At 37.2% G+C, this 25799-nt stretch overlaps 1 protein-coding gene across 1 annotated transcript in view; it reads left to right on the top strand.

Moving 5' to 3' along the window:
- Positions 1-25799, top strand: part of STARD13 (StAR related lipid transfer domain containing 13) — a 293516-nt gene that overhangs the window by 35229 nt on the left and 232488 nt on the right. Inside the window, exon 2 of the mRNA XM_018071073.3 lies at positions 8415-9309. Within this exon, the coding sequence (XP_017926562.2) occupies positions 8572-9309 (738 nt within the window). The 5' untranslated portion in view covers positions 8415-8571. The remainder of the gene's footprint in view (positions 1-8414; positions 9310-25799) is intronic.

Raw genomic sequence — 25799 nt, 5'->3', positions numbered from 1 at the left:
CCTATGACATCCACGCAGTAGGTATGTCAAAAGAGTTGAAGGAGATTCGCACATCTCCGAGCTGGCAGCTGAAAGCCAGATGGGATAGTCTAGGATGTCTCAAAGGGCACTAGAAGGCTATGTTTAGGAATTGAATTTCCCCCTATTTTTTCCTTCAGGTATTCAGCCAGCTGCCTTAGGTATCAGAAACAATCCAATCTTGTAAGCAGGATTAATGAACCTGAGCAGGGTTCATTTTTATGTGGTTTCTCCTGAGATGAGTGTTGTAGATCCTGACGGCTGCTGTGGCATCGCTCCCCCCTGTGCCAGGCTTTCAGACAGGCCTGAGGTGGCAAGGACAGAGGGTGCAGAGGCAAGAGACAAGGCATCAAAATTACTTTGAAGATTAGGACCAGGACTTGAAATTTAACTAGCTGGTGAAAAGGAAGGCTGTTGGGGGAATCTAATAGATTATGGGAAAATCAAGAGTTTCTAGGGGTGTGGTGGCTTACTTAAGATTATTGTTTTATCCCTGTTTAAGGGAACACAGGGCAAAAAGGGTGCACATTTCTAATGATATGCAACTCTCCTCTATAAATAGCATTAGCAAGAAGAGTTCAGCCTATTACAACAAGTGCTTATCTTCAGACATGATGCCCATTGAAGGCTCAGCCTCTTATGTTCTTTATGTAAATTCAATCATGACAATTGATAATTAAACATTTTTTATGGATGGAAGATGAGAGTTGATTAAGACATGGCTTTAGTGATAAGGAAACTTTAATTCCAGCTTACATCTCTTCTACTGGCTATGTGGTCAGAGTAGGTGCAAGTGTCCAATTCCTTATATGCAGATAGTGGATAATAATGATTATAAGTGAAATTAATACAAACCGATACTTTCTCATGAAGGAACCCAAGGCAGTGATACATTTTTCTTCTTCAGAGAGGGAAATAAATCTAAAGAACCTAATTTCTTTCATTTTAAGGAATTATGAGCCATACATAAACAGACCACACCAGCCTCTGACCTAGTGCCAACATAACTGCTTTTGTTCAGCGTCTTTGGCCGCTGGCGGGTGTTACAGATTCAGCAGAGATTTCTCAGAGGGATGAGTGCAATTTTGGAAGACCCTTGCAGGCTGCTGTGAAGGAGAATTTTGTGCTGATATACAATTTTCGATAGAGAAGAGCTAAATAGAAAAAACCAAAAACAAATTGCTTGATATTTACCTAACTTGTAAAGTGACAAGTGATTGACTTATGTCATTTCTCTTTTATGAGCTTAAAAATAAATAGATGAAAATAAAATTGTTATGACATTTAGTTAACATAGATATCCTCTAATATGAAAAAGAATTGATCCTTCCAGGCTCTTTCTACTTGTGCAAAAATGAAGATTGATTTCCAACCAGCCCACTGAGCATCCCATGAACATACATAATTGAATTCACTTTACAGGCTGAAGAAACTACTAGTATTTAAACTGGAGGGAGGAGCAGCTCATACCTGTGTGTCTTTGCTTGCAGAAAGGCTGTTTCCTGACTTTGGTTTGGACTGGCAGTCTAGATAAAGATCTGGAATCTTACCAATGTCAAGATCCTCAATCTAAAGGGACACAGACTTTTTTTTCTTAAGTGGTTTATCCAGTGTTATTTTAAAAGTATTTATTAGGTGTTGGTTCATTTTGAGTCCTGTGTTTATGAACAGTGTCTGTGTATGACTGGTTGCTCTTCTTAAATCACTCAAAACTGCCTTCAAATGCATGTAGTCAAACAACCCCTGGCCAATATCTCATCAGGAGCTTGATGATACATTTCATACATATAAGACAAAAAAGAGGCAGAACAGAGAATACAAAAACAACACATTGGATGCAATGCTAAAAGATGTCTACTGGCAGAAGGAAAGACCTTATTCTATGCAGATAGATAGATATTCATGTTCTCAGGGACATGCTGAAAGACATATGCCCTCAGTTCCCCATTCATACCTGACTCCTTTTCAACACCTTCTTTTGGGAGGATGTAATCACATGTGCAAGAAGCATGAGACTTTTCCAAGCATGAAGAATCATGTCTTGTCCCTCACTGTACTGCTGCTCACACATTCCTGCCATTTGGTTTTGCTCAGGATTGCAACCATGCTATTCATGGGCCGCACAGAGAACAAAGATTTGCAAAGTCAAAGCCCACTTCTGTAAAATAATTAAATTAAACATTGCCCACGGATCTAGGGTTTTAGACAGGGCAATAGTTGTATCACAGACAGTATTTTCTCACCTTATTTGCAAGTAAACCACTGTTCCTACATGGTGGTGAGGTGACAATGATAGTGCTGTTGAAAATGCTGTTTTAGAAGGAAATAAAATTGAGTCAGCATACTGGCAGGGTGTTTGGATTAAATTCAGCCTCAGGCTTAGTTTATGGCATGAAATTTGTCAATGATTCCTCTTGGAGCAGTCTGTCCTATATACCACAAGTAGGTCCAGCTGTAAATAAATTGCTGATGTTGCTGCATTCGTTAAGAGGGTGCTTGGAAAACAGCACATCTGTGACCAACAGTTGCACCTAAGACAAACATGTATGTAAGCACAATTAAATTAACAAAGTGTCTCTTTATCATTGTGGTTTATTGCATTTGAAAAGATATTTTACTTGCCTTGGCAATGTAAAATGAGCTTCTGTCACAGTAGAGGTGGGGACAGTGATGGTAAAGCTAAAGGACAGGCCTAGTAGTGCAGCTGTCCTAGGATAATAAACATATCTAAGTTGAGACAAGCCTCACTGAACTGTCATATAAAGTAATTTCTTAAAAATGGTTTCCTCAAGATGTGGTTTCATTTGCTGGTTGACTCATTCATAAATATGCCAAGTTCTTTGCAGAATAAAATACTGCTTAACTTCAGTGAAGGCAATCAGGTGCACAAGGTGTAAGAGAAATCAGCATCCAAGTGCCGCCTCCTTCACTGACTGAAATGAGTCAGGAGGGACATAGATTTGGCAGCATCTGTGCCAAGTATCTGTGCCTGGATATCTCAAGATGAAAAATGTAATCTACGTCTACCAGCGTGAGCACATGAATACATACATTACATGAGCAGAAGGGCATCGCAGCTTTTCCACTTTTGCTCTTTGCTTTAATCAAAAGCAATATAGAAAAACATTTCCAAAATTAAACTATAACTCAAAGATTTCTCACCCTGCATTTCTAGTGACAATACATCCTTTTCCTTTCCAGGCTAGATCTGCAAATAACTGATTTATGATCACACTCAGAAACTCATGTGTCCAGTAATTTGCACTGTAGCTACACTTTGCAGAGTATGCAGAAGTCTGTCTGCAAGCTATGATTCTATAAATATATATAAAAGAGAAGACTTGCAAAGCTTTGGCAGCAAATGTAGGTCTTGAAGAAACATAGGCAAACAATAATTAGAATTTGCAAGTGACATGGAAAGCTAATTTTGATACTCCTTTACACTGGCTTTATATCAAAAGGCATTTCACAGCCTACCTTTTCAAAACCTGACAGCATCCAAACTTGAGCAGTTGGAACCTGACTCCAGGTGCTCCAGGTGATAAAGCAAAGCACAATGTTAAGGTCTGGTATGATGTGAGGAATGAGGTCACGCTGTATTTTTAGAAGTGCCTGGTGTTCCTGTGAAGCATGTTCTTACTCTCTCTTTTATTTTTTTTCCTTCCCTCTTCTTTTTTTTTCTGTCTTTTTCTGCAAATAATTTAGCCAATGCTTGCAGAAGGCTGTTTTCGCCCCAGGGATTCTCACACATACTTCTCTTGACAGAGTTCTTCTGCAGCAAGCAAGCTGAAATGTCTTCTGTCAAGAATCTGCTCACTTCTTTTTCTGTTCTGCCCCAATGCTTGGAGGATCTTTTCGCTACTCACTGGGTTCCTGTTGTTACGCTTATGGAAAGTAACTGAATTGAAAAATATGGGGTTACCTTGCAAAACAGGTAAAACTATCATCAGGAAAAAACATCCTAATCTCCCAATTTGTTCTTAGTTTATGTGTCTCACAGTCTGTTGGCTTGTTTGCTTAGTTTTTCAGGGGAAGATTCTTTAAGTCAATGTGAAATACTAAGCAAAGTCATTGTGAAAGGGAAACAAATGCGTTAGGGGCTAAGGGGTAAAAACTCTTTATTTTAGATGAGTGGTGTACTGTTTCAGCCAAGATCAGGGCTTGATTTGCTGGTTTACTATGTCAGTTCAAGTTTAAATTGAATTTAAAATAACAAAATTCCACACATTCACGTGCTCCGTAATGCCAAAATACATAACGGGTATTGAAATGCACTAACTTAAGCCATATTTGAAAAGTTGGTTTAGGTGACTTGCTGTTAGAGTAACAGTATGAAATAAATCTTAATAATTTGTCTCAGAAAACAATTATCCTTGTATTAACTGAAGAAAATAGAAATGAGTCTATGATTATTAATGCATCTGTAAAATCCTCCTGTTTAATGATTGAATATGTGCTTTTTGTGCAATCTTTATGCAAAACTTCATGAGTTTTAATACAAATCTTGGCTGTCCTGGCAAAGGGGAATCAAGCCAATAGAGCATGATACACAAAAGTTTATCTGTGAGTCTGCACACACACACTTGCTTGTGCCAGGCCATATTAGAACTTACCTTCCACAGCATTTCACTAGTTATATCATAAATCTGCATTAATTTATTGCTGATTTGTAAGGAGCTTTCCCTAATAAATAAAATTTTGGTTGTAAGTTTTAAACTCATGTATGTAGGCAGTTAAGTTGCTACACTCAGATATGCATTTCACATTTTAGCTTAAAAAAAAATCTTGCGTTGCCTTTTTTTTTCCCCCCTTACTAATGCTATTTGGAGTCAGTTCTGGTTGGACAGTTAGCTGATGTAGCCCTGCATTTTCCTTTTTAGTTGAAAAACCCACATATATATATGCACAAGATACTTTAATTATTCCACATCTTTGCCTACACTAGCGTCTACCAGTAGAGCTAATGCTACAGTACATATTTAGAATTACGTATGCTTATGAAAGTAATTTCCCTATTTTTAAAGCCTCAAAGACCTTTTCCAGAAAGATTATTAGTTTTCAGAACTTATATGTGCATACATTCAGGACTGTGGTGAGAATTATACTATTTTTCAGCAGTGTCTTACAGGCCTTTTATGACATGTACAGATTTAGCTCTGAATGTTCAGACCTCTCTGAGTTACATATTTTGCTATGGGCAGGATTTCCAGAAAGCAGAATTCTCTGCTTTGCCAAGAATGCTCCACTTTTATGAGCTAGAAACATGTTACATCTATGTGTAACTCCTTATAAAATATGGAATTTGATACTATATATAAAAGTGTGGGGTTTTTTCAGTCACTGTTAGATTGAGTAAAAAGATACGTTCCACAGGATGACCAAGGGTAAACCCACATTCATAAAATCATAGAATCATAGAATCAACCGGATTTGGAAAAGACCTCCAAAATCATCAAGTCTAACCCTTGATCCAACACTGCAGTGGTTACCAGACCATGGCACTAAGTGCCATATCCATTCTCATCTTAAAAGCCTCGAGGGATGGTGAATCCACCACCTTCCACACCTTCCCTCTTCTTACCACTTCCTTTTCCCATATTTCTTGCCATACTTGCACAAAACCAGCCTGCTTTTGCACACTTGCCTTGTTCCAGTCTCATCCCAGGAAAAATAAAGAGTAAATAGAGTAAGCAAATCTAGTAAATGGAAAACCTCTTTCATGATTTTTTGTAATTAAACTGTAAAAATTACAGCTTTACACCACACCCTGTTAAAAACAAAACTCATTTGAGACAAATAACTTAGCAAAATTTTAAAAGACGTTGGGTATTGATTTTAGATGCTAGGAATATCCAGAGATAATGAAAAATACAAATTTCTGCAGGGATGATAATTCATGTTTTGGAGTCCAAAGCATCATCCTAAAATACTAGAAATAAAAAATATGTAATTCAGGTATCCCATGAATGCCCACTGCAGGATGTGATGCACTGGGCAGAAACTGATGCACAGGAAGTTTCACATAAACACAAGGAAGAACTTTACTGTGTGAGTGACTGGAACAGGTTGCCCAGAGAGATTGTGGAGTCTCCCTCACTGGAGATATTCAAGAAACATCTGGATGCAATTCAGTGTGGTGTGCTCTAGGATGACCCTGCTTGAGCAGGGAGATTGGACCAGATGACCCACTGTGGTCCCTTTCAACCTGACTCATTCCATGATTCTGTCAATTTCTGTAACTGTTTTTGGAGCAATTTTTTGCTATATTTTGGGCTTGTTACAGCAAAGATGTTTCTATGAAAACAGAGGTGTATTCACAGCAGAGCCGGCTTGGCAGTATTATCAAAGCTAAAGAGGGTCCAGGGAACAGGACGAGGATGGGAAGGAAGAGTAACAGTAGGAAGGGGTGAAGACCAGGTAAGAGAATCTCTGGGGGAGACCTGGAGATCTGAGCATTGTTACTACTGCTGGAACTACCAACAGGTGAGGAGCAGGATGGCCACCTGATCTGGGCAGCCAGGAGAAAGCTCTTTTGCTGCCTTTTGGGGTGCCTGCTAGAATTGGCAAATCTTTTTCAGTTATGGTTGGCTTTGTGTGTGGGGAGTGGGGGTGCTGGCTGTATGTCTTCTTGCAGGGTACTGGTTGTCAGGGACTCAAAAGCGAAGTTGATGGCTCATAGTGAAGCACCTGGAATGGCAGGAGGCTTTTTCACTGTGCCCACAATGTACAAAATATTATGTGAAATGTGATTCAAATCATTCCATCTAAATGTGGGAATGTGTCTTCTTTTACAAAGACATTGTGTTCAATTAGTTCTCCTAGTAATTAAGGGAGAACCAAGGGTGTTCAGCACTTCTGAAAGTGACGTCAATTCTATGAAGATGGCTAAGTTGAATCATCGGAGAAAATGAGGGCTTCAGAAGCAGGTTTCTCATTTACACATAGACAACATCATCTATTATTATTGTGTACCAAAGATATGGGCTGAGATTCTTCTTGTCTTTATTTGTCCCTCTAAAGGGCAGATGACTGGTGTAAGCTTTTAATCTAGACATCCTCCACAGTTTTGGATAAGGCAGTCAGGCCAAAAGGGAGACTCATCCCATGTCTAAATAGGTAACCAAGATAAGTGGGAGCATTTACCTTTTAGAAGCATTTTTCCCTCTCCATTAACTCCAGCAGGAGGTTAGACAGCTTCAATAACGTCTGACTTTTAAATAGCTAGCAAGAGCTGAGAAGATGTCTACATAAACAGAGGTCTACATACCTGCACGCTCACACTTATTACAGCTGTAGTTCAAACGACAAAGGTAATTCAATAAATCCAACAGTATTCTTTCTATTACCAAATGTATGTCTGTAACACTAAAGTCTACACTAACCAGCACTAAAATATGCCTAGATGGTGTGCACTGCTCAGTTTATGGCACATGCAGTGACAGGCACGTCACATGCCAGCATCTTACTTTGCTTGTTTTCCACTTTGACAGTCACAGTGCTGCCTTCTGACACATCTTCCTCATCACTGACAGGTTTGCCACATGCATCAAAGGCTTAAGCTTCTCTTTTTATTTTGAAAAGCTTCTGTTCTGCTTTGCTCTCTCACAGAGGCAGTACTGAAACAATCATTAAAATAAATACTATCAATATTTAGTCTGTCACAAGAAGTAAACTACATGTATGGGGGAATGTAAGCTATTCAGTGATGCAAGCTCAGTTCTTCAGCTCCTCCCTTCTTCCAGTGCGTTGGAAGTGCACAGCCTGGACGTGAGCATGGATATTAAGACTGATTTAAAGCAGACATGGCCAACTCCAATGTAGCACTGAAGCTCTCTGTTATTTTTAGCCTCCTCTTTTTGCTTTTCAGATCTATTGGAATTAGATAGGGGCTGCACTGCATTGGCAATTCATTGAAGTCGAGAGATAAAAAAATCCTACCTATACTGAAACCTTATTTTCTGTCAGTTGTTTTTTCCTATGACATTTCTCTATGTTTCGTTCCTTGGTCTTCCCTATGACATTTTAGTAGCTTTACCAGAACAGTGTAAAATTTTCAGTGATTTAACAGACAATGAAAAGATAGTGAACAGAGGCATGTTTAGGTAAAAAGAATATACCTAACATCACTTTGAATGATTCTGAACCATTGCGTCAATAATCAACTTAAAGTCAACATTTAAAAAACATTTCTGCATTTGATATCTTTCCTAGTCTCTAAAGTAAACAAGTCATGGTTCTCAAGTTTTCAGTTCATTTAATCTGCATAAATCAAATATTTTTGCAGAAACATAAGTAATTCTAAAGTAAATTTGATATGGGAATTTCATGTTTCAGGATAACTTTTGCTGACGCAGTCCACTGCAAGTATGTTTCCATCAATTTTATTTTTTTTCCAGGAGCTGAGAGGATTCAGATGTTTTGTATGAGAATCCAGGCATAAATAATAATTGTGTGATCATGGTTTTGGAAAACTAAGAAGATATTTTCTGACTGCATATGGAGAGTTATGTTTCTTAAAAAAAGCAAGAGTTAAGTGATTTTGATTTCTGATGGATGAAAGCCACTGGAATGGAAACTAACATCCATGAAGAAGAACAGGACTCACCTTATCTTAAATCTGCCAAGTGCCTGGGGACTCCAAAGGAAGCAAAGTATGAAGAATACCAAAGCAAGATAGAAAATCAGGCGAGTCCATATGAATTTCAGAACATTTTACTGGAACCTGGGCTGAGTTTTCTGTCTGTGTCATCCTTATTAGACCACAATGAGACATCCTTGCAAATTGGTATGGCTGCAGGGCATGTCAGTGCCACCAACCAGTCTGAGACAAAGCACCTTTGTGAAGAATTATCTTGTTCTGCAAGACACATGCCAAAGGAAGATCCTTTAAACCTTCCCTTGTATGTAGGAAAAAATTCAGACAAGAAACCAGAAAGGAGTCATGAGATCAGAGTCATAAAACATAAACCAAGTGCTATCACATTTTCTGATTTCCAATTTTTATCACATGAAGCTAACACTAAGCTCCACATTTGCGAGGCAGGAGAAGTAAATGATTTTTCATCTGAAGAGGAAGAAGCAGATGGTAGAGGTGATGATGATATGTTTAGAGAACTGCCACTGTATGAGACATTTTTCAATGGTCTTCATAGAAGGAACGTTTCTCAAAGAAAGCGAGGTAAACATGAACTTACTAAATATCAACATATCTGTCATTTAGAAGACTGTGATGATCATTCTGAAAAGGCATTGAAGGACCACAACAAGGAAGAAAAGCACATGGAACTGGAGGTAATACAAGCTACTCTTCTGTTTTACGCGTGTTTTAAATAAGTGGTGTCATTTAAGGTTGGTTACAGGAGGAAAAGGAGTTGTGCAAATTGTTGTAGGGTGCTAATTAACATGACTTACAGAATTAAGAACATAAACCTACAGTAAAAGTATATTAGGTTTTTACATTAGAAAAATCTAACTTCAGATTGACCACGCTTCTATTAGCCTGAACTTCAAACTTTGTTTTTCTGGTTTCCCTTGCTTTTTAAAATTGGAACATTGGCTCAGTTTCCTCCATTCCTACAAGATCATATATCATGTCATGTACAGCATACATTCCCTGAGCCAAAGGACTGTTCCAAAGGGACAGAGCTCAGGTTTACTCTGAGAGCAGAGTATATTTCTTCATGTTGAAAAATGGGCTTCTTTACTTTGGTGGCACTGCAGCACTGCACCACCTAACTCACAGCACTCTTTCCACGAAGTAACTATTATTTCATTAAAACAATGTGAGGACAAGTTAAAAACTGGTATTTAATAAAATAAATAGGGGGTATTTTGTATCTGTACTGTTAAACATCATGATGTTCTATCGATCAGAGTCCAAAATGAAAATAGAAGATTTAGGACAAAATTAAAAACCCTGTGTAATAAGACTCATCCAACTATATATAACATTTCCAGAAAAAAAAAAGAGTATGGTTGAGTATATTAACTGTGTTTCTTGGAACTGGAGTAACAGAAGCTTCCCAACTGAGTTCTCACTACTCTGGAGAATAAGCACAGTTTTTCCCCTGCTCCCAGCTGGTGACAAACCAAATGACTGGAGCTAAACATGTTTATCATTGGAGAAGTTCAGCTCTAGTAGAAAAATATGAAGTGACTCCAAAAACTGGACAAAACAAACCCTTAGAATTCTGATGTCCCTGACCTTGCAGCACAAATTAATCTTAGATTGCAGGTCAGACATACCATTCCTTCCTCTCTTTTCTCCCTCCTCCAGCTTTTAAAAATTATTTTCCACGTAAATCTACTCTATGCTTTGAAAATAAGGCTGTAGTCCTAGTCTTTTACTCAGTGTCCTTTGATCTTCTCTGTCTCCAGTCCTCCTTTTACTTCTAGTGCTTACAACATAGAGTTGCTTCATTGGTTTCTGACTAAATGAAAGTAGAATTTGGACTATAATGTCTGCGTTTACATCAAAACTATGGCATACAATACTTAATTACTTCTCTCCTTTAGTACTAATCTATCTCCAGTTTGGAGTGACTAATTCTGCCCTTAACTGAGTGGGAGTTCTGTGCTGTATTTCATACATATCCCAACTTAAATGCGGAAATCCATCAGCTCACAAAGAAATAAGTCAGATTTTTAGAAATTTTTCTCAGCAGATATTAGAAGACCAAGGCCCAAAGATGGTTCTAAAACAGTGCACTTTTTGATGCAATACTGACCCTGATAGATTCTTGAGACACATGGTTTATTAAATAATTGCATTGTTGCCAAGCCTTGCTTCCTCATTTATTCAGAAACATTCACATTAATATAAATAATGTATTTCAAAATGGATGCACAACATCCCTTGGATTCTCTTTACTGAAGGTCATTTCCATAGATAAAAGGGAGAGGCCAGGAGATGTTGTCATTTAGTTTACTTTATGTTTGTGCCATAAAATAAACTCAAGGATGCAGCTTGTAGTGTAAAATAATGGATTATAAATTGCCAGAGAAGCATGTGAAATTTCCTAGTAAATCTTGGCAAATGTGTCAAAACATTTCAAAAACTGTATAGATGCAATGATGCAGTCCTGGTTTTGATTTTTTTCTGTGTAAATAAGTATGTGTCACTCTAGGAAAGCCTCCAAAAATTTAAAAAAAAACCCAAAAAACAAAAAAACCACCACCAACAACAAAAAGGCAAAAACCAAACAAATAATTAAAAAAAAGAATTGTGTTGTCTCTCAAATTTTAGCAGCAGCCCTGCACTACTATTTAGACTAAAAACTCCTTCCATGACTCTGTTTGAAGCAAATGCATGTTATTGTCAAGTTATTTACTTCTAATATTTAGAAATGGGGTTGGAGAAAAATGTCTTTCTAGTGGAAAGAAATTAAATAAATAAAGACAGCATGGGGTAAAAATGTTGACAAAAGCAAACACTACTGCTAAACCTTAGACTTAAAAATCCTATAATAAACAGATTAGCCATACAGTAACAGACTATCACAGATAGCACCCTGACCCAGATGCTGGCTTAATCTTTGCTACAGAATTCACAGTGAAATAGTGATTAAGATCTACCCTGCAGGGGCATTCCTGGCCAAATGTACTTGTTACTGACTGCAAACCTTCTATTTTAGGTCTAGAAAAGAGGAAAGGCTGTCACTTTCTCAAGCTAGGAGCACTGGCCTTTGCAGGCAGTCACTACAAGCAGAACCAGTGTCTTCTCTTAAGTAGTTGTTACAGGCATGTAAGCCTCAACTGTTGAACTTCTTGCTTCATTCTAGTTAATAAGCAGAGACAAATCTTCAAGTACACTGAACAGTAAACAAGTAGAGGGAAGATGGAAAAAATATAACTTGTGTATGCTGCCAACTCTGGAATAGGCGGAAGAAACTCTGCTGAAAACAATTCATATAATAGTCCCCATTAAAAAAAATTCTCTTTCTTTTTTTTTTCCAAAGGCATACAGCTTCTGCCTCTTCTGAGTGGCATAAGACAAATGATACTTCTGTTCAATTTATGAATTGAGCATGGTTTCTGAGTTTTCACCTTCAGAACAGTTCCACATTTATTTCCTGTGCTTTCTCATAAAATCTGAATTTGGCAGCCTGCTTCTCCTTCTCAGAAGTCTGTAATCAGTGGTACATTTAATTCCCAAACATAGTTCTGCCCAAATAGGGTAATGGTTGGACTAGATGTTCTTAAAGGTCTTTTCCAACCTAAATGATTCTATGATTGATTGTTTCTTTCTGTCCAGAGGTTTTTTCTGCAGCTCTGAAGTAGCACCTTGAGCCATTTTTCCTTGCTTGTTTAACTTCAAGTCTTCCTATTAAACTACATACTGTCTTTGTGTATGTAGCCAGCTCTGTGTGAAGGGGCAATAAGTTATTCAGAATAGCTTCTGAAACATAACATTTTTCTAGACTGTATTTCTTCAAACTATACTGAGCAGGACCCAGTTGATAACCATGTTTAACCAGCAACTACTATGCAACTTTCCAGCAGTAATCTTACCCTATCCTTGCATAGTTTCAAAACAGTATGTGTTAATTGCAGGAGTAGAATTTCAGGCAAGAAAAAAATTGAAGATATTTGACAGATATTAGGCAATAAGAAGTATTATGAAATCATACCCTCGGCAGTGGGAATTCTCATGGATCTTCCCTCACCTCAGGGGCTGTATACAAATCCTGCTAATGTTGTCAGCTGCTGCAAAGAGGCAAGCATAGTCTTAGCAACACAGCAGCAAACTGAAAATCCTCTCTGAGGCAGTTTCAAATAGTCTCTCTGGACAGCCCATATTAGCTATTGGAACAACCAAAAAGTTTTCTGTTGCTGTTGACATTATTTAAGGCATCTAAATGAGTTGTCACAGCTTTCTCTACTGTATCAGAGAGAGAAAGGGTAAGTCAGGAAGCCCAGGTGCTGGAAAGGAACCACTTAGATTTAACCATTAGGAGACACTAAGTGCTTCAGCAGCCCCCCTGCAGCCTCCCTGTGTCTGCACACATAGTTACATCATTTCTCTTTCAACACATTTAGGAAGATATAAACTAAACCTGCTTGTTTGTTCAAAGCACGATAATGATGGTCTAATATTTGCATTGCATGTTATGTTGTTCAGCTGGGTCAAACAAATAGTGAGATGCCACTCCCTAGGGGAGACAAGATGACCGAAACAGATAATTTAGGTAATTAAGGTAGTATTCACAATGAGTATCTTTGTCAGGATTTTGCCTTCAGACTGTAAAATCAAAGACTTTTGGAGAAAGCTGCACAGGCATGAGAGTGGCAGGTACAATGTCAAACACAGTCTCTGTGTGCAGCACTGGGTAGTGTTGGTGGGTTAGCTATGCCATCACCTTTCACCATGAGTAAGTCTGAAAGTAAAACTGTAGCGTTCTAAAGGAGATTTGTGAAAGCTCCATTACTTTTGACACTTGAAGCTAAGGCAGCTGAACCCTGGAAATTATTTCAGAAAACAGTCCTTTGCTGGCAGAAAGATTAATTGTTTCTCTTTCCTTGATTATTCACTTGCTTTCCTTAATTTCCTTGTTCCATCTTTGTACTACAGTTAGGTAAATTTTATCCTCATTACACACGCATTGCCACATGAAAAGTTTGATAATCATTGTACCAGCTTAAATCACAAGAGCTCAGATTTAGGCTGGAACAATTTGCTGAAATGTGATACAGAAGTTTCCATAGCATGTGTCCCTCAGTTTGTCTGCTTCTGGCCTATGTTTTCATTCTTCTTCTCACAAACACCAGAAGTTCACCAAAGGAGCAATACGAGATGAATAAAACCATAGAACCATAGAGTGGTTTGAGTTGGAAGGGATCTTACAGATCATCTAGTTCCAACTCACTTGCCATAAGCAAGGATGTCACCCACTAGATCAGGTCTCTAAAATTACCTGAAAGGAGGTTGTAGTGATGTGTATAGTGGTCTCTTCTGCCATGTCTCAAGTGAAAGGACAAGACAAAATCACCCTAAGTTGTGCCAGGGGAGGTTCGGATTAGATATTAGGAAAAAATAATTCACTGAAAGAGTGGGTAGGCAATGGAATAAGATGCCCAGGGAACTGGTGGAGTGACCATCTCTGCCAGTGTTCAAAATATGGCACCTGGGGATACGGTTTAGGGATGATTGTGGTGGTGCTGAGTTGATGGTTGGACTCCATGACCTTGAAGGTGTCTTCCAACCTTTATGATTCTGTGATTCTGCAAATTTGCTTTATTCAGATTAGACTGAGTTCATTCAATTCAAAAGACCCAAACAGAGCAACAGTGAAGGCTACATCTGTGATCAGGAACCAGACCTGCCAAAGTCAGCTTCTTACCTTTATACTCAGATGGCTTAAACTCTGCTAAGTCCTTGTGCCTCTTGTATTCTTGGTCAGTGCCTTGATTAGCCACTCTGAAGCACTTTCCTGAGAGGTACTTTTCTGTTTTCATTAACAAGGCATTGGAACTTAGGTGGAATTTAAGCTATCTGAAAATTGCCCTGCAATAGTTTCTTCTTCTCTAATTCAGTTGTACAAGAACAAAAACTACTAAGGAACATATTGGAGTGAAGCACAAATTCCTGCTCCCATTCCTCCCATAATTTGGAAGTTTGTACTTCACTTTACCCTATGAAACTGAGTCTCCAAAAGTAGAGGAGGAGAATGGAGGCAAACTTGTGATGATTTCTTCATGAGGTTATTCTTCAATATGGTTATTATTACCTCCTTTTACTCGTCTTCTGCAGACATGGGAAGTCTACCCAGGTAGGAGAGCTGAGTGCTATATAACAATACCCAAAGAAAACATGGTAGGAAGTTAAGGTAAGGAAAATGGAAAATTACTTGTTTAAGAAAGGAGTGATGCACTGAGCTTTATACATTCTAATTTCCTTTGTGTGTCTGTGAGATTTTCACGGTCTGTATTTCAATTGCACATTATCTAGAGCTGATAAATGGGGACAGTGAGTAAAACTTTGCGAAGTTTTTAGCATTTATGGTTGTTTTCTGCTTGCTTGGAAAAGGAGTTGAAGAACTGCTGATTACTTTACCAACAAGAGTCAGATAAATGCTGGCTTAGGGATTTTAATTATTAAGTTAAAAGAAAGCATTTTTTATTAATTTCACAAATTTGAGGGACTAATGGCAAATACAGAATTTTGTATTGAGTACATTTTTCTCTGACCTCAGTATTCTTAATAATGCAACCATTTCCCATTACAATATGACGTGTTGTGTCCTACTTGTGAATGAAGGGATCAGTTCAAATTTGCTTCTTACTTCAGTGGAAATTAGCTACATGGCTATTTTTACTGAGAAATTACAGAAACTTTGGAAAATAACTAAAGTTATGACAAGAACAGTAATTTAAGGATATGCTTAAAGATTGTATTGAAAAGAATTGGTACATTGAAATCATGTAGAAAAACACATAGATTCTATAAAAATTACTGTCCTTGCATATGCAATAAACTTGCATGACTAATTGTTCATTAATATAGAATTAAAAAATAAAAACTTATGCCTTTTAAAGCACAAGATTGACTTCAGCAGGCATCAATGGCTACTGGATTGGAGAAAATATGCACTCTGGTTTTGTAAAATATATTCCATAAACTATATTCAGCAGTCCCTTTTAGCTTCAGCTCTGCCAAAATCCTCCTGAAGAAAAGTTGTAACATGAGGGGACATAATCTGTCCTTTATCAAAGCAAAGCTGATAAACAAATCTACATGTGATAGGGTAACTAGCACTCCAAAAGTTCAGAGAGCTTCAAAGCAGTTGATCCTTCATGCAGTTTGAAATAATTTGTGGCACAGAATACCATCACTCTCCAAAAATGTATAGTATATGGTATATATTACCTATATATTGAGATTCTGAGAAAATTAAAATTCCAGGGCAAACAAATTAAGAAAACTGAATAACTGGTCAAAAAGACAACCTTTTGACTTTCAAACTCCTTCAGAAAATTTACCAAGTACAGTTTAACTTGGTGCTGAATTTAGTAATATGAAAAAATAAAAAAAAAAAAAGTGAGATTGTTGAGTTACATTGCACAGTGTGAAACACTTGGGCTGTTCAGGTTAATGTGTAGAACTTTATAGCTGTCCTATGGAGAAGATACTGCACTGCCAAGGAATTTTGTTGCACAGCTTCATCATGGTCCCATACGCACACATTAAGAGATCCCACAAACAGCACTTCGGGAACTCCTGCTTTATCTTGTTCATAAGCATTACTGCGTGGTTTATATTTATCTGTAAAGCTTCAGAAGACTAAATAGTTAACAAAACAAATGTATTATACTAGAAGGGGAGTGTATTCATTACATGTAACTTGGGTTATGATTTTTTTTCAAATATTGACTCCTTTATTTTTTGTGTATTTGAATATTTTAGAATCATAAGGCCACCTCAGGAAAGAGCAATATTATTATTGCTCTTGCCAGAAAACATTAAAAAATTATGTGTTTATGGTTGCATTGAGCCCATAAAATAAAAGAGGTATATCAAGATCCTACTTTACAAATATCTGAAAATACCTGGAACCTGTGCAGTGTGAGACCATTCAAGTGTTTCGTGTATCTCTACAGAAGTGGAGCAAAAGTCAACAGAAGATAAGCCTTATCTAAGGCAAGGCTGTGACGAACTACATTCCTCTGTCAGAGCACAGGAATAGGCACCTGTAAGAATTACAGACTGGGTCTTAGGTGCAGGGAACCAGAAGAAACATGTAAAAATCTGTTAATCTGCTTATCGGTGAAACAAAGATATTCTTTCAAGGTGCAGATGGAGATACTGGATAAACCATGGGACGGGCAGTAAGCAGAACATCTTGTGAGACCAGAAACTTGCACAAAAGATGAAGGGACCAGGTTGGGTTGCATTTTCAAGCTTTGGTTGACAAGCAAGGATTTCATATGTTTCTTAAGTGAGCCAATAAAACTGAAGTATAGCAAAGAAAAAAAAAAAAAACACAAAAAACCCAGAAACAGAATTTTATTGAATTAACAGCCTTGCAATGTGTACTTTGTAATATGTCGAAATTCTTGAGCGGGAGTAAGAAAAATGAGTTAGAAATATCTTCGCCCACAGAAGTCTCACTGAAAGTTTGTGGCATTCTTATAAGGCATTTAGGTGCTTTTGAAATGTCTTCCTAGGTAACATATGCCCAGCTAACAAAAATCAGACTCCAGTGATATGTCTAGGATCTCTCTGTTCTTTGAGTAAAATTCCAATAAAAAAAGTTAGCTTGATATTGTAACAGACATATTTCCTTGGTAGTACCATGGGACCCCAGACTATCATATGATTTGACACACTTAGGGATCTATGATCCTTTTGGCAGTGCCACATTACCAGCTATCCTATAACCAGCAATCTGTTGAGTTCCATGGATGAAACCAATTTAGAGAAATGCAAAAAATTTTTTTAAAATGTCATGAACTTCATAGAAAGTTTAGGATGATGCACCTGAGATTTCATTTTACGACATTCTTGTGTGGTTATTTTCTGTAAGAGAGAGTGTCATCACCCTCAGGATTTTTCTTAAAATTGCTCCAAGTATGGGGTATTTTAAATCATAGTAAAAATAGAAATAGAGTTTTCTTCCCTATCCAAGTTTTTGTTCAAAGTAAAGCTCTTGCAAAACTCCTGCCCAGTTTTGAATTATCTCAGAGCTAAGACTTTTACAGTGCAGCAAAGGGAAACCTCTTCTGAATTAGCTTGGAGTTCTCCTAAAATAAATCAGACAGGACATTGAGGCCAATGTCTGCATTTGAAACGTTTTTCTTTCAGGAAATAACTTCAGTACAATCTCACCAGACTTTTGGATAATATTACTGGACTCTCCTTATCTGTGCTTTCTATGGATTCTGAAATTCTTTGGCATTTAGACTATCAATCCAATGCTTCAAAAATTGGATCTAGAATAGGTAACATTTTAGTGTCAAAGATTCAACATCTCATTTATAAAATATATGCAGAGAAATTTTGTCTGGCCTTAATCTAATCTTTGTGATGAAGTAGTTAGTAATATGGTATATAAACTACTGTAAGTTTTGCAGTTACTATTTATTGTTCCCATTCAAGCAGCATAATGGTGACATTTCAGTAGTTACATAATGATAATTTTTCACTGTGGTAAAAGTCTTCACAGTTAGTCTGGGGACTCATTTACTTAAATTAAAATGTGAAAAAATCTGCTGAACCTGCCAAGAAACAACAGAACATAACACTGCAGCTTGTATGTGTTTCATTCTGTATGATGTACATCGCATATCAAGATCAAGAGAAAAGCACACAAAGCCAATAACTAGAAGAAAGAATACAAAGACTGCCTTTTACTAACATGCCTGACCAAAATCAGTGCCTGTACTGAGAGAAAGTGGAGCACCAAGTATTTGTGTAAATAAGGATCTAGACTCTCAAGAGTTCACCTCAAGCTGTACTTTCATCTGATGTACTATAAAGTTTGCCAAGATATTACAAATAACTGTAGGTATAGATATATGGGAAAAGATCATGTTTGGGAGATTGAAAGATTATTCAACTAAAAAAGATTACCCCAGGAAGATAAAAATATTCCAAAGACCCTAGGGTTTTTTAAAATAAAAGTTGCAATAATATCATGTATCTATTATGCATGAGGGCTATCAAGATAGCCCTCTGTTTTATATTTTGTGTAGTATAGATCCTGTATTATCTTGATTTGTCCGAGCATGGTAAGAACTTAACAGTTTTAGCCTTATCTTGGGGAACACATAATGCACTGAAGTTAAAAAAAATAAATCAAGGGGAAAGAAAAAAAAAAGGAGAGAAAAAAAAAAAAAGCTAAAAGAGAGAAACAGAATTAAAAAGTCTTAGTGGGAAACCCCCAGTATTCCAAGCAAGCGGAGACAAAATCAGTTCTTTCTGAAGTGAAGGCAAAAGTGCATTATACAAGTTCAGAAAATGTTTTTGAAACCAAATTTTCAGACATGACAAAGCCTGCATCTTGCATGTGAATGATAGACAGATAACTCTAAATTTGCCACTTCAGTGTTCTCATAGAAAACTTCAAGTAAAAGAATTTACCATGAATACAAACAAAAAAAAGAAAAAGCTAAAATAGTAAGAATTGCTATAAGTTAGAATGTGCACATTCACAGTTTTTATCCCAGATCACCTCTTGTTTGCAATGTTTCCACTTGAATATAAAGTTCTTAAGAAGATGAATTTAAGTTGCATTAAATCGAATGAAGATATCTTAGTTAAAAAAAAAGACTAGACCTTCTTGATGGGTGTTTTTCTTATTTGGAAATTGCATTGAAATGTTTGCAAATGCTAAGGAGTGGTCACACAAACAGTGAGACACACAGGGTGTAATTCCAATGCAAATTGAAATAAATGTGTAAGAGCAGCATGTACGAGGTCGAAAGCTACAAAATTAAGAGGAAAAATTTTGTTTATGTATCCAATTTAAAATTGGCAGTAATATACAAAAAAATAACCTTCTAGATACAGCATTGCAAATAAAAGCATTCCATTTTGCAAAGGAAGTATTTCATTTAAATTTGAGGTTACAGTTCAGAAACAAACCCCCCAAAGATCCAAAATTCTCCATGGCAGTGAACGATTCCTTAGCTTGGGTGTAATACATTAGGAGCCTCCAGCAGCTTGCTAGGTGGGCTACTAAGGAACTTGTATAGCCTAACTGGCAGGTAAAGGTATTTTCCCCAGAGGAAGGTTGTCAAAATTAAGCTATCTTCGAAAAGTAATTCAAGTTTGATGAATTGACAAATATCAATTAAATTAAATCACTTATCACTTAGATTTCAAATGAAATTGCTATCACTTTGGCATTTTAAATTTTAAATTTAAACATCTATTGGTTGGGTTGCAATTAGGTTGGCGTCTATTGTCTACCCAGTTTTTTTCTAGCAGGGCTAAACCGTATATTGATCAGTTTATGCACATTGTCCCTCTAAGTGTTCTGCAGCCCATTTCCCCTTGTTGTTTTGGTTTGGTTTTTTTTTAAGAGTGGCAATATCAAACAGGACTATAGAGAAGTGAGCAGGGTCAGAGAGCAATTGGGAGAGCTTCTCACTTTTTTAAGTTTCTTAAGACAAACTATTAAAATACAAACTATAATCCTTCCAACACTTATCCTGGAATGTCTGGATATAGCCCAAGTACATATAAAGCTTTCTTTGCAAGGATATTTAGAGATGACTCTTTAACCTGCAAATCTTGCAATTCTACATTATAATGCATTTTACTAGGAAGATTTTGCTTAAAATTGTTATTTTTAAGTCACTTGCACTTCAAAATACACTTGTTTGAGGTACATAACTGGATGAACTAGCTGAAATCCTAGTCCCCTTGAATTAGGCTAGGAATTGTTTGTTTTCAGTTATTTGCCAGAGTTATGTCAATAGATCCTTTTATTTGGATTATTGTGGTTGACGAGGTTTTTCCAAAATATGTCATATCACAGGGAACTGACATATTTGTGAATAGAATTATCACTGCTGATAATCATCTCACAGCAGGGGTTTTTTCCCTCTTTCTTATAAATTCTCTCAGGAGTTCCAAACAACGATGTTTTCCTGTTCTTTTTAATGACCATAACTTTTATAAATAAAGCTTACCAAATACCTTAGCAAGGATAAATAGATTATTGAATACTTTCAGTTATGGTACTTCACAAAAAGCTGGGTAAGTGCAAATAACACTAAAAAATATAATGTATATTAGAACTTGGAGTCAATAATGGTTAGGTTAAGTCTCTGCTTGATAAGTGAAATCCTGGGACTGGCTCAGGTTTTCACCTTCACCTGCCTCAGAACATCTTTACTGCATTTGTGTTTTGAAGTACTGTATGTTATAAAAGTAGCTGCTACAGATCCCTCAGCCTGTCTCATTCCAGCAGAAGATATCTGAAGCAAGGGACAGGGAACATGCCTGAACTTCAAGGTTCTGGTAATAGTAGTTGTTGCTATTTAATGACCATCATACTCTTACAGCAAGAGAGATTTTTCTGAGCTCTAGGCCTCATTTTCCAACCTATGTGTTATACTTCTACGGTATTAGCAACATGTTTACAAGCTCTGGGAATGCAGAAGCTATTCTTTTCCTTCAAGAACAATGCCTGAGGCTGCTTTATCAAAGCAGCTTTTCTTCAAAAATTGAGATCAAACTGATTTCTTTAATAGAATGTATTTTAGATTTTTTAACTGAACTGTCTTCTTCCCATGCTAAAAAGGACATGCTAAAATCTCTAATCACTATTCTGTTTCTGTTTATGATTGAAAAAGCCACAGAAGAGTCTTCATAAAGTAAGATTTCCAGGAGGAGCAAAATAGTATGCAGCCAATATTATGCATATATGCAGTCAATATTATTTAGTAATAATACATTTACTTCACAGTTCCTTTTTTTAATTTATTCTAGCAGGACAGGGCTTCAGCTATTTACAGATACCATGAATAGTTACAAATACCATGAATAGTTGAGTTTCTGAAAGTTGTTTTGATCACTCACATGGTATTTATGTCTGTTTCTGACCTCTGAAAGATGAAATGTAGTTCACATTCTGAAAACTTTAGGTCAATAACTAGCATTAATTATTAAAAATATAAGACTACATACTACATAAATTAGCAAGGGCTTAAGGACTCTTTGAATGCAGATAGATGATTATTCTTGTGCATTAAGTAAAGATCCTAAATATAGCATTTAAATTCTACACAATTCCTTCAGCTTCTTAATTTCTATATTTGCCATGGATATTCTTGGCATTCAGAAGTAAAAGAAAGAGCATAAACTACAGCAGATTATTATAGCAGCACACCTGATACTGTGGCTTTTAGCTTAGGTAGGTAGCAGGACCGTGTATTTCAGTTTATGAAACAAAAGGTGGTGGAAAAAAACCCCCAGGAACACAGAGAGGTGATTTGCAAGAAGTGTCATTAACAGAGCCTGAGTCTCATTCAAATTTTATCTATAAGACTCTTTGCTTCTCCAGGTTGAAAGCTTTTGCCAGTTTTATCAGGGAAGGAGGAGTGAAATCTGACCTTTATAATTTAGGCAATTAACTTTCATCTAGATTTTAGATATTTAAATATCTATGGTTCATGATCATCCATGGGGCTTGGTGAAGTAGGCTTGCAGCTCTTACAATTTTCTTCCAGAGAAACAGGGGATGTAGGAGGAAGACAAGAAGGAGTGGGAGTGGAGATTGTGCAGAGTAGGTCTTGACTTAACACTAAGTTAAGACATCAGCAGAATATTATCTGGATCTGGGAGTTAGGGAAAGTATCCAGTTTCCACATTATAGATAAAGAAGTCTCTCAAATGAAGTACATAAATTTCTTATACAGTCAAAGACATTGATGTCTTTGAAGAGCTCCAGAGGGACATCCCATCTGATTAAGTGCAAGCATTTAAGAGATTTAGACAATGAAAAGAAAAACGTGCCTCTTCACTCATCTTTCTCACTTCCAAAAAATTATACAAGGAGATTTATTTGTTGCTATGCTCAGTGTCCTTATGTCATTTGGACAAGCTTTTTATAACTGAAATGCTGCAACTCATAAGCCCTTTCAAAACAGAGGAGACAAAACATTAAACCTGAACAATGTACATTTACTATAAATAATACCTGGAGACCAAGCATAATGATATTTCTAATTTCAATTGCATACTCAAACTTACTCCCACCTTCCTATAACTTTGGCCAATGCAAAACTTAAAAAACATAATTTATTGTTTGTGTTACACTGTATCTTAAGTTACAGAGATCTTTTGTTTACTTCCTCATTCCCAATGATTTCTTTTTCCCCAGAGAAGATTTTCAATAATACACTTATCTCCTGCAATTCTGCAACATAAAATAATTGTTTTCTTTTATATGACTATTTTTAACCCACTACACTTCCCCCTGTCTGACATTCAAAAAGGGACTAACTACATCCCTGTCTTGATCCTTGCCCTCTAGAGACAGGTGTCCAATGGAATTCACTGCATTCATTGAGGCTCTGTAAGGAGTAACCTGGCAGGGCTGACACCTGTTAAAGAAGCTGTTAAAAAAAACCCTTTCCTGCTTATGAAAAAATAAAACAGCATGTGGGGTGAGTGACAGAAATCCTATAAAATCATTGAATAAGGTCTGGACAACCCACCACCTCCTTCATAATGTATTTTTCTTCAGTTACCCTTCATGTTGGAAAAAAATGTCATTTTTTAAATCAAGTGTCTCAGGGTAGGAAGTGAAAATTTATTGTCCTACTGCTTCTACAGAATTCACCTAATCACCCCATGATGATTACTTCAGAAAAGTAAAGAATTGTTCTAAAATGTTTTTCAGATTTAAGATTACCACCCAGACATTCTGAAGAATTAATGCCTCCTACCTCACCCCTTTCACCACCGCCTGCTCCCCAACCCATTCCACACCTCTCACTGCTTTACACCATAGTCCAGTCCTCTCCTGTTCTTGCATTATCTCCAGCTTCCACTTCCCACTGTTTTCTCCACACCTGCCCACGTCTCCTCTACTTCCCTTCCCCCAGAATGTCCCCAACCCCTCTCCATGATTCTGGCAAGGGACAACAGGTGCTTTACCTATAGGTATCTTTCCACTGCCTGAACAATTAGCACACATATGCTCAGCAGCAGCTACTTAGAAGCAATATGGGATGTTATGTCATCCTTACCTTATAGTGGGGCAGCATTTGAGTCTCTTGTGTCTATACAGCCACAAATTTTGACTAAACTTTGATCTCTTTGATATCTTGCCATCTTTCAAACTGGCATGATGGTATCTGAACTTTCAAAAGTCATGGGAGACATGTCACAGCAGCTGAGCAACACAAAGCCAGAACCATATGACTTAGTCCTCTTAAAACACCAAGAGAAAGAAAAAGAAAAAATATAAAAGAAGTACTTAGAGTATAACTAGCATAACTACTTTACCTATAAGTACCACTAAAATACAATGGAAGAGATTTGGAGGAAAATTTATATTTAGCATGTTAATTAAAACTATAAATTCCAGTCATGAAAAGTTAGTAAAGATCTATTAGAAAAATTAAATGAAATTAGAAAACTAGAGCATCCTGAAGAAAAAATTAGAAAATTGATTTTTAAAAAGTATTTAAAAATGTTTTGATTGATGTGGAGTGATATGTTTCAGTTTTATTTATTAAGGAAGAATAGAAATTTGAGTATTATTTATTCTTATTTGTATTGAACTAAACAGCAAAGGTCCACAATTAAAATTGTTTCCCCACCATTAGGAGTGCTGTAATGTGATTCAAATTCATTCTTCAAAGCCTTGATTCTCTGTTCTATCAGTGTCTTCTGAGTGTCATGATGTCAAGATAGGAGGCTGATCCTCCACATCTGGATCTGATGCATTGCCAGGCTTCGCTCTTGGTAATTAAAGGAACTGCAATTGCAGCCTGACTTTGGCTTCTAGCATCCAGGACTTCCATTCTTCCTCCCTACCCATATTCTTCCGTTTCATTCCTCCATAATGGACTTTGAAGAAAAACCTTTTGTATCACCAGAAAGATAAAAGATGAGACTGTACAAATCTGCCTATTCAGGCTCATTTTAATATATCAAACCAAGTAAGCAAATCTTAAATGTTTTCAGAAATGCTTAATTTTAGACTTCCCTCTCCTGAGCTGTATTGAAGCCTAGAAGTTCGAAAAATTTTCCCTCGTTTGGAGTCTCCTTTTGAGTTTAAATATCAGAGTTGAGCTCAGGCTGTCTCACTGCTAACGAAAGTCATCAACGGACCAAAGACAAATTATGGTATAATCAAACGGTTCAAACACAAATGCTTTCAGAGTCATGCACCTCTGACAGCCAGTGCTGCCTACCTTCAAGAATTTGGATAAGTTTTACATCGATAACTATCTGACATTGATAACTACCAATGCAGTTCCGATTATTCATAAAACTACTGAAATCAAGGCAATCTAATAATATCTCAAATTTGACATAATTTTATTCCTGAAGTCGAACAGAATTAGTCTCGACTAAGCACGACTTACTGACATCTGTCAGCTACAAGGGGCAGATTGACTGTGTAGAAAATTACAGACTTAATTTTCAGAAATGTGTGTAGCTATTTAGAGGTGCAGTTAGCCAATTTTAAGTGCAATATTTGTATGGCAGTAACTGTAGCCTTGAACACAAAAGCAGGAACTTCCACCAATGTGTGCAATTGTAGAAATATTTCTGAAAATATCTCCAGCAAGGGAGACTCCAGAACCTCTCTGGGCTCTGTTCCAGTGCATGGTCACCCGCACAGTAAAGAAGTTCTTCCTTGTGTCCACGTGGAACCTCCTGTACATCAGTTTCTGCCGTGTCCTCTTGTCCTATTACTCAGCACCGCTGAGGAGAGCCTGGCTCTGTCTTCTTGACACCCTCGCTTTAGATGTGCATAGACATTGATGAGGTCCCCTCTCAGGCGTCTCTTTGCAAGTCTGAACAAGCCCAGCTCTCTCAGCCTTTCTTCACGAGATACTCCAGTCCTTTGATGAACTCTGTAGCCCTCCTGGGCCTGCTCCAGGACCATCATGTCTCTCTTGTACTGAGGACATTAGAACTGGAAAATCTGGTTGTGTTTTGATTACTTTTAAGCCTTGTCTACCCCTGCCTGGCTGTGCAGCCAAGGTATCAGCAGCAGGCTCCGCACGCCCAGCCACGGCCTGGGGCAGGTCTGGCACATGGGGAAACTGAGGCAGGGCGCTATGAAAGAGTCACTTTATGGAAGGGCAAAGAC

Source organism: Manacus vitellinus, unplaced genomic scaffold (assembly GCF_001715985.3).
Source record: "Manacus vitellinus isolate BGI_N305 unplaced genomic scaffold, ASM171598v3 scaffold_2_pilon, whole genome shotgun sequence".
Classification (NCBI taxonomy): domain Eukaryota; kingdom Metazoa; phylum Chordata; class Aves; order Passeriformes; family Pipridae; genus Manacus; species Manacus vitellinus.
Note: the sequence above shows the minus strand (reverse complement) of the source record. Positions and strands in the feature narration are given on the sequence as shown.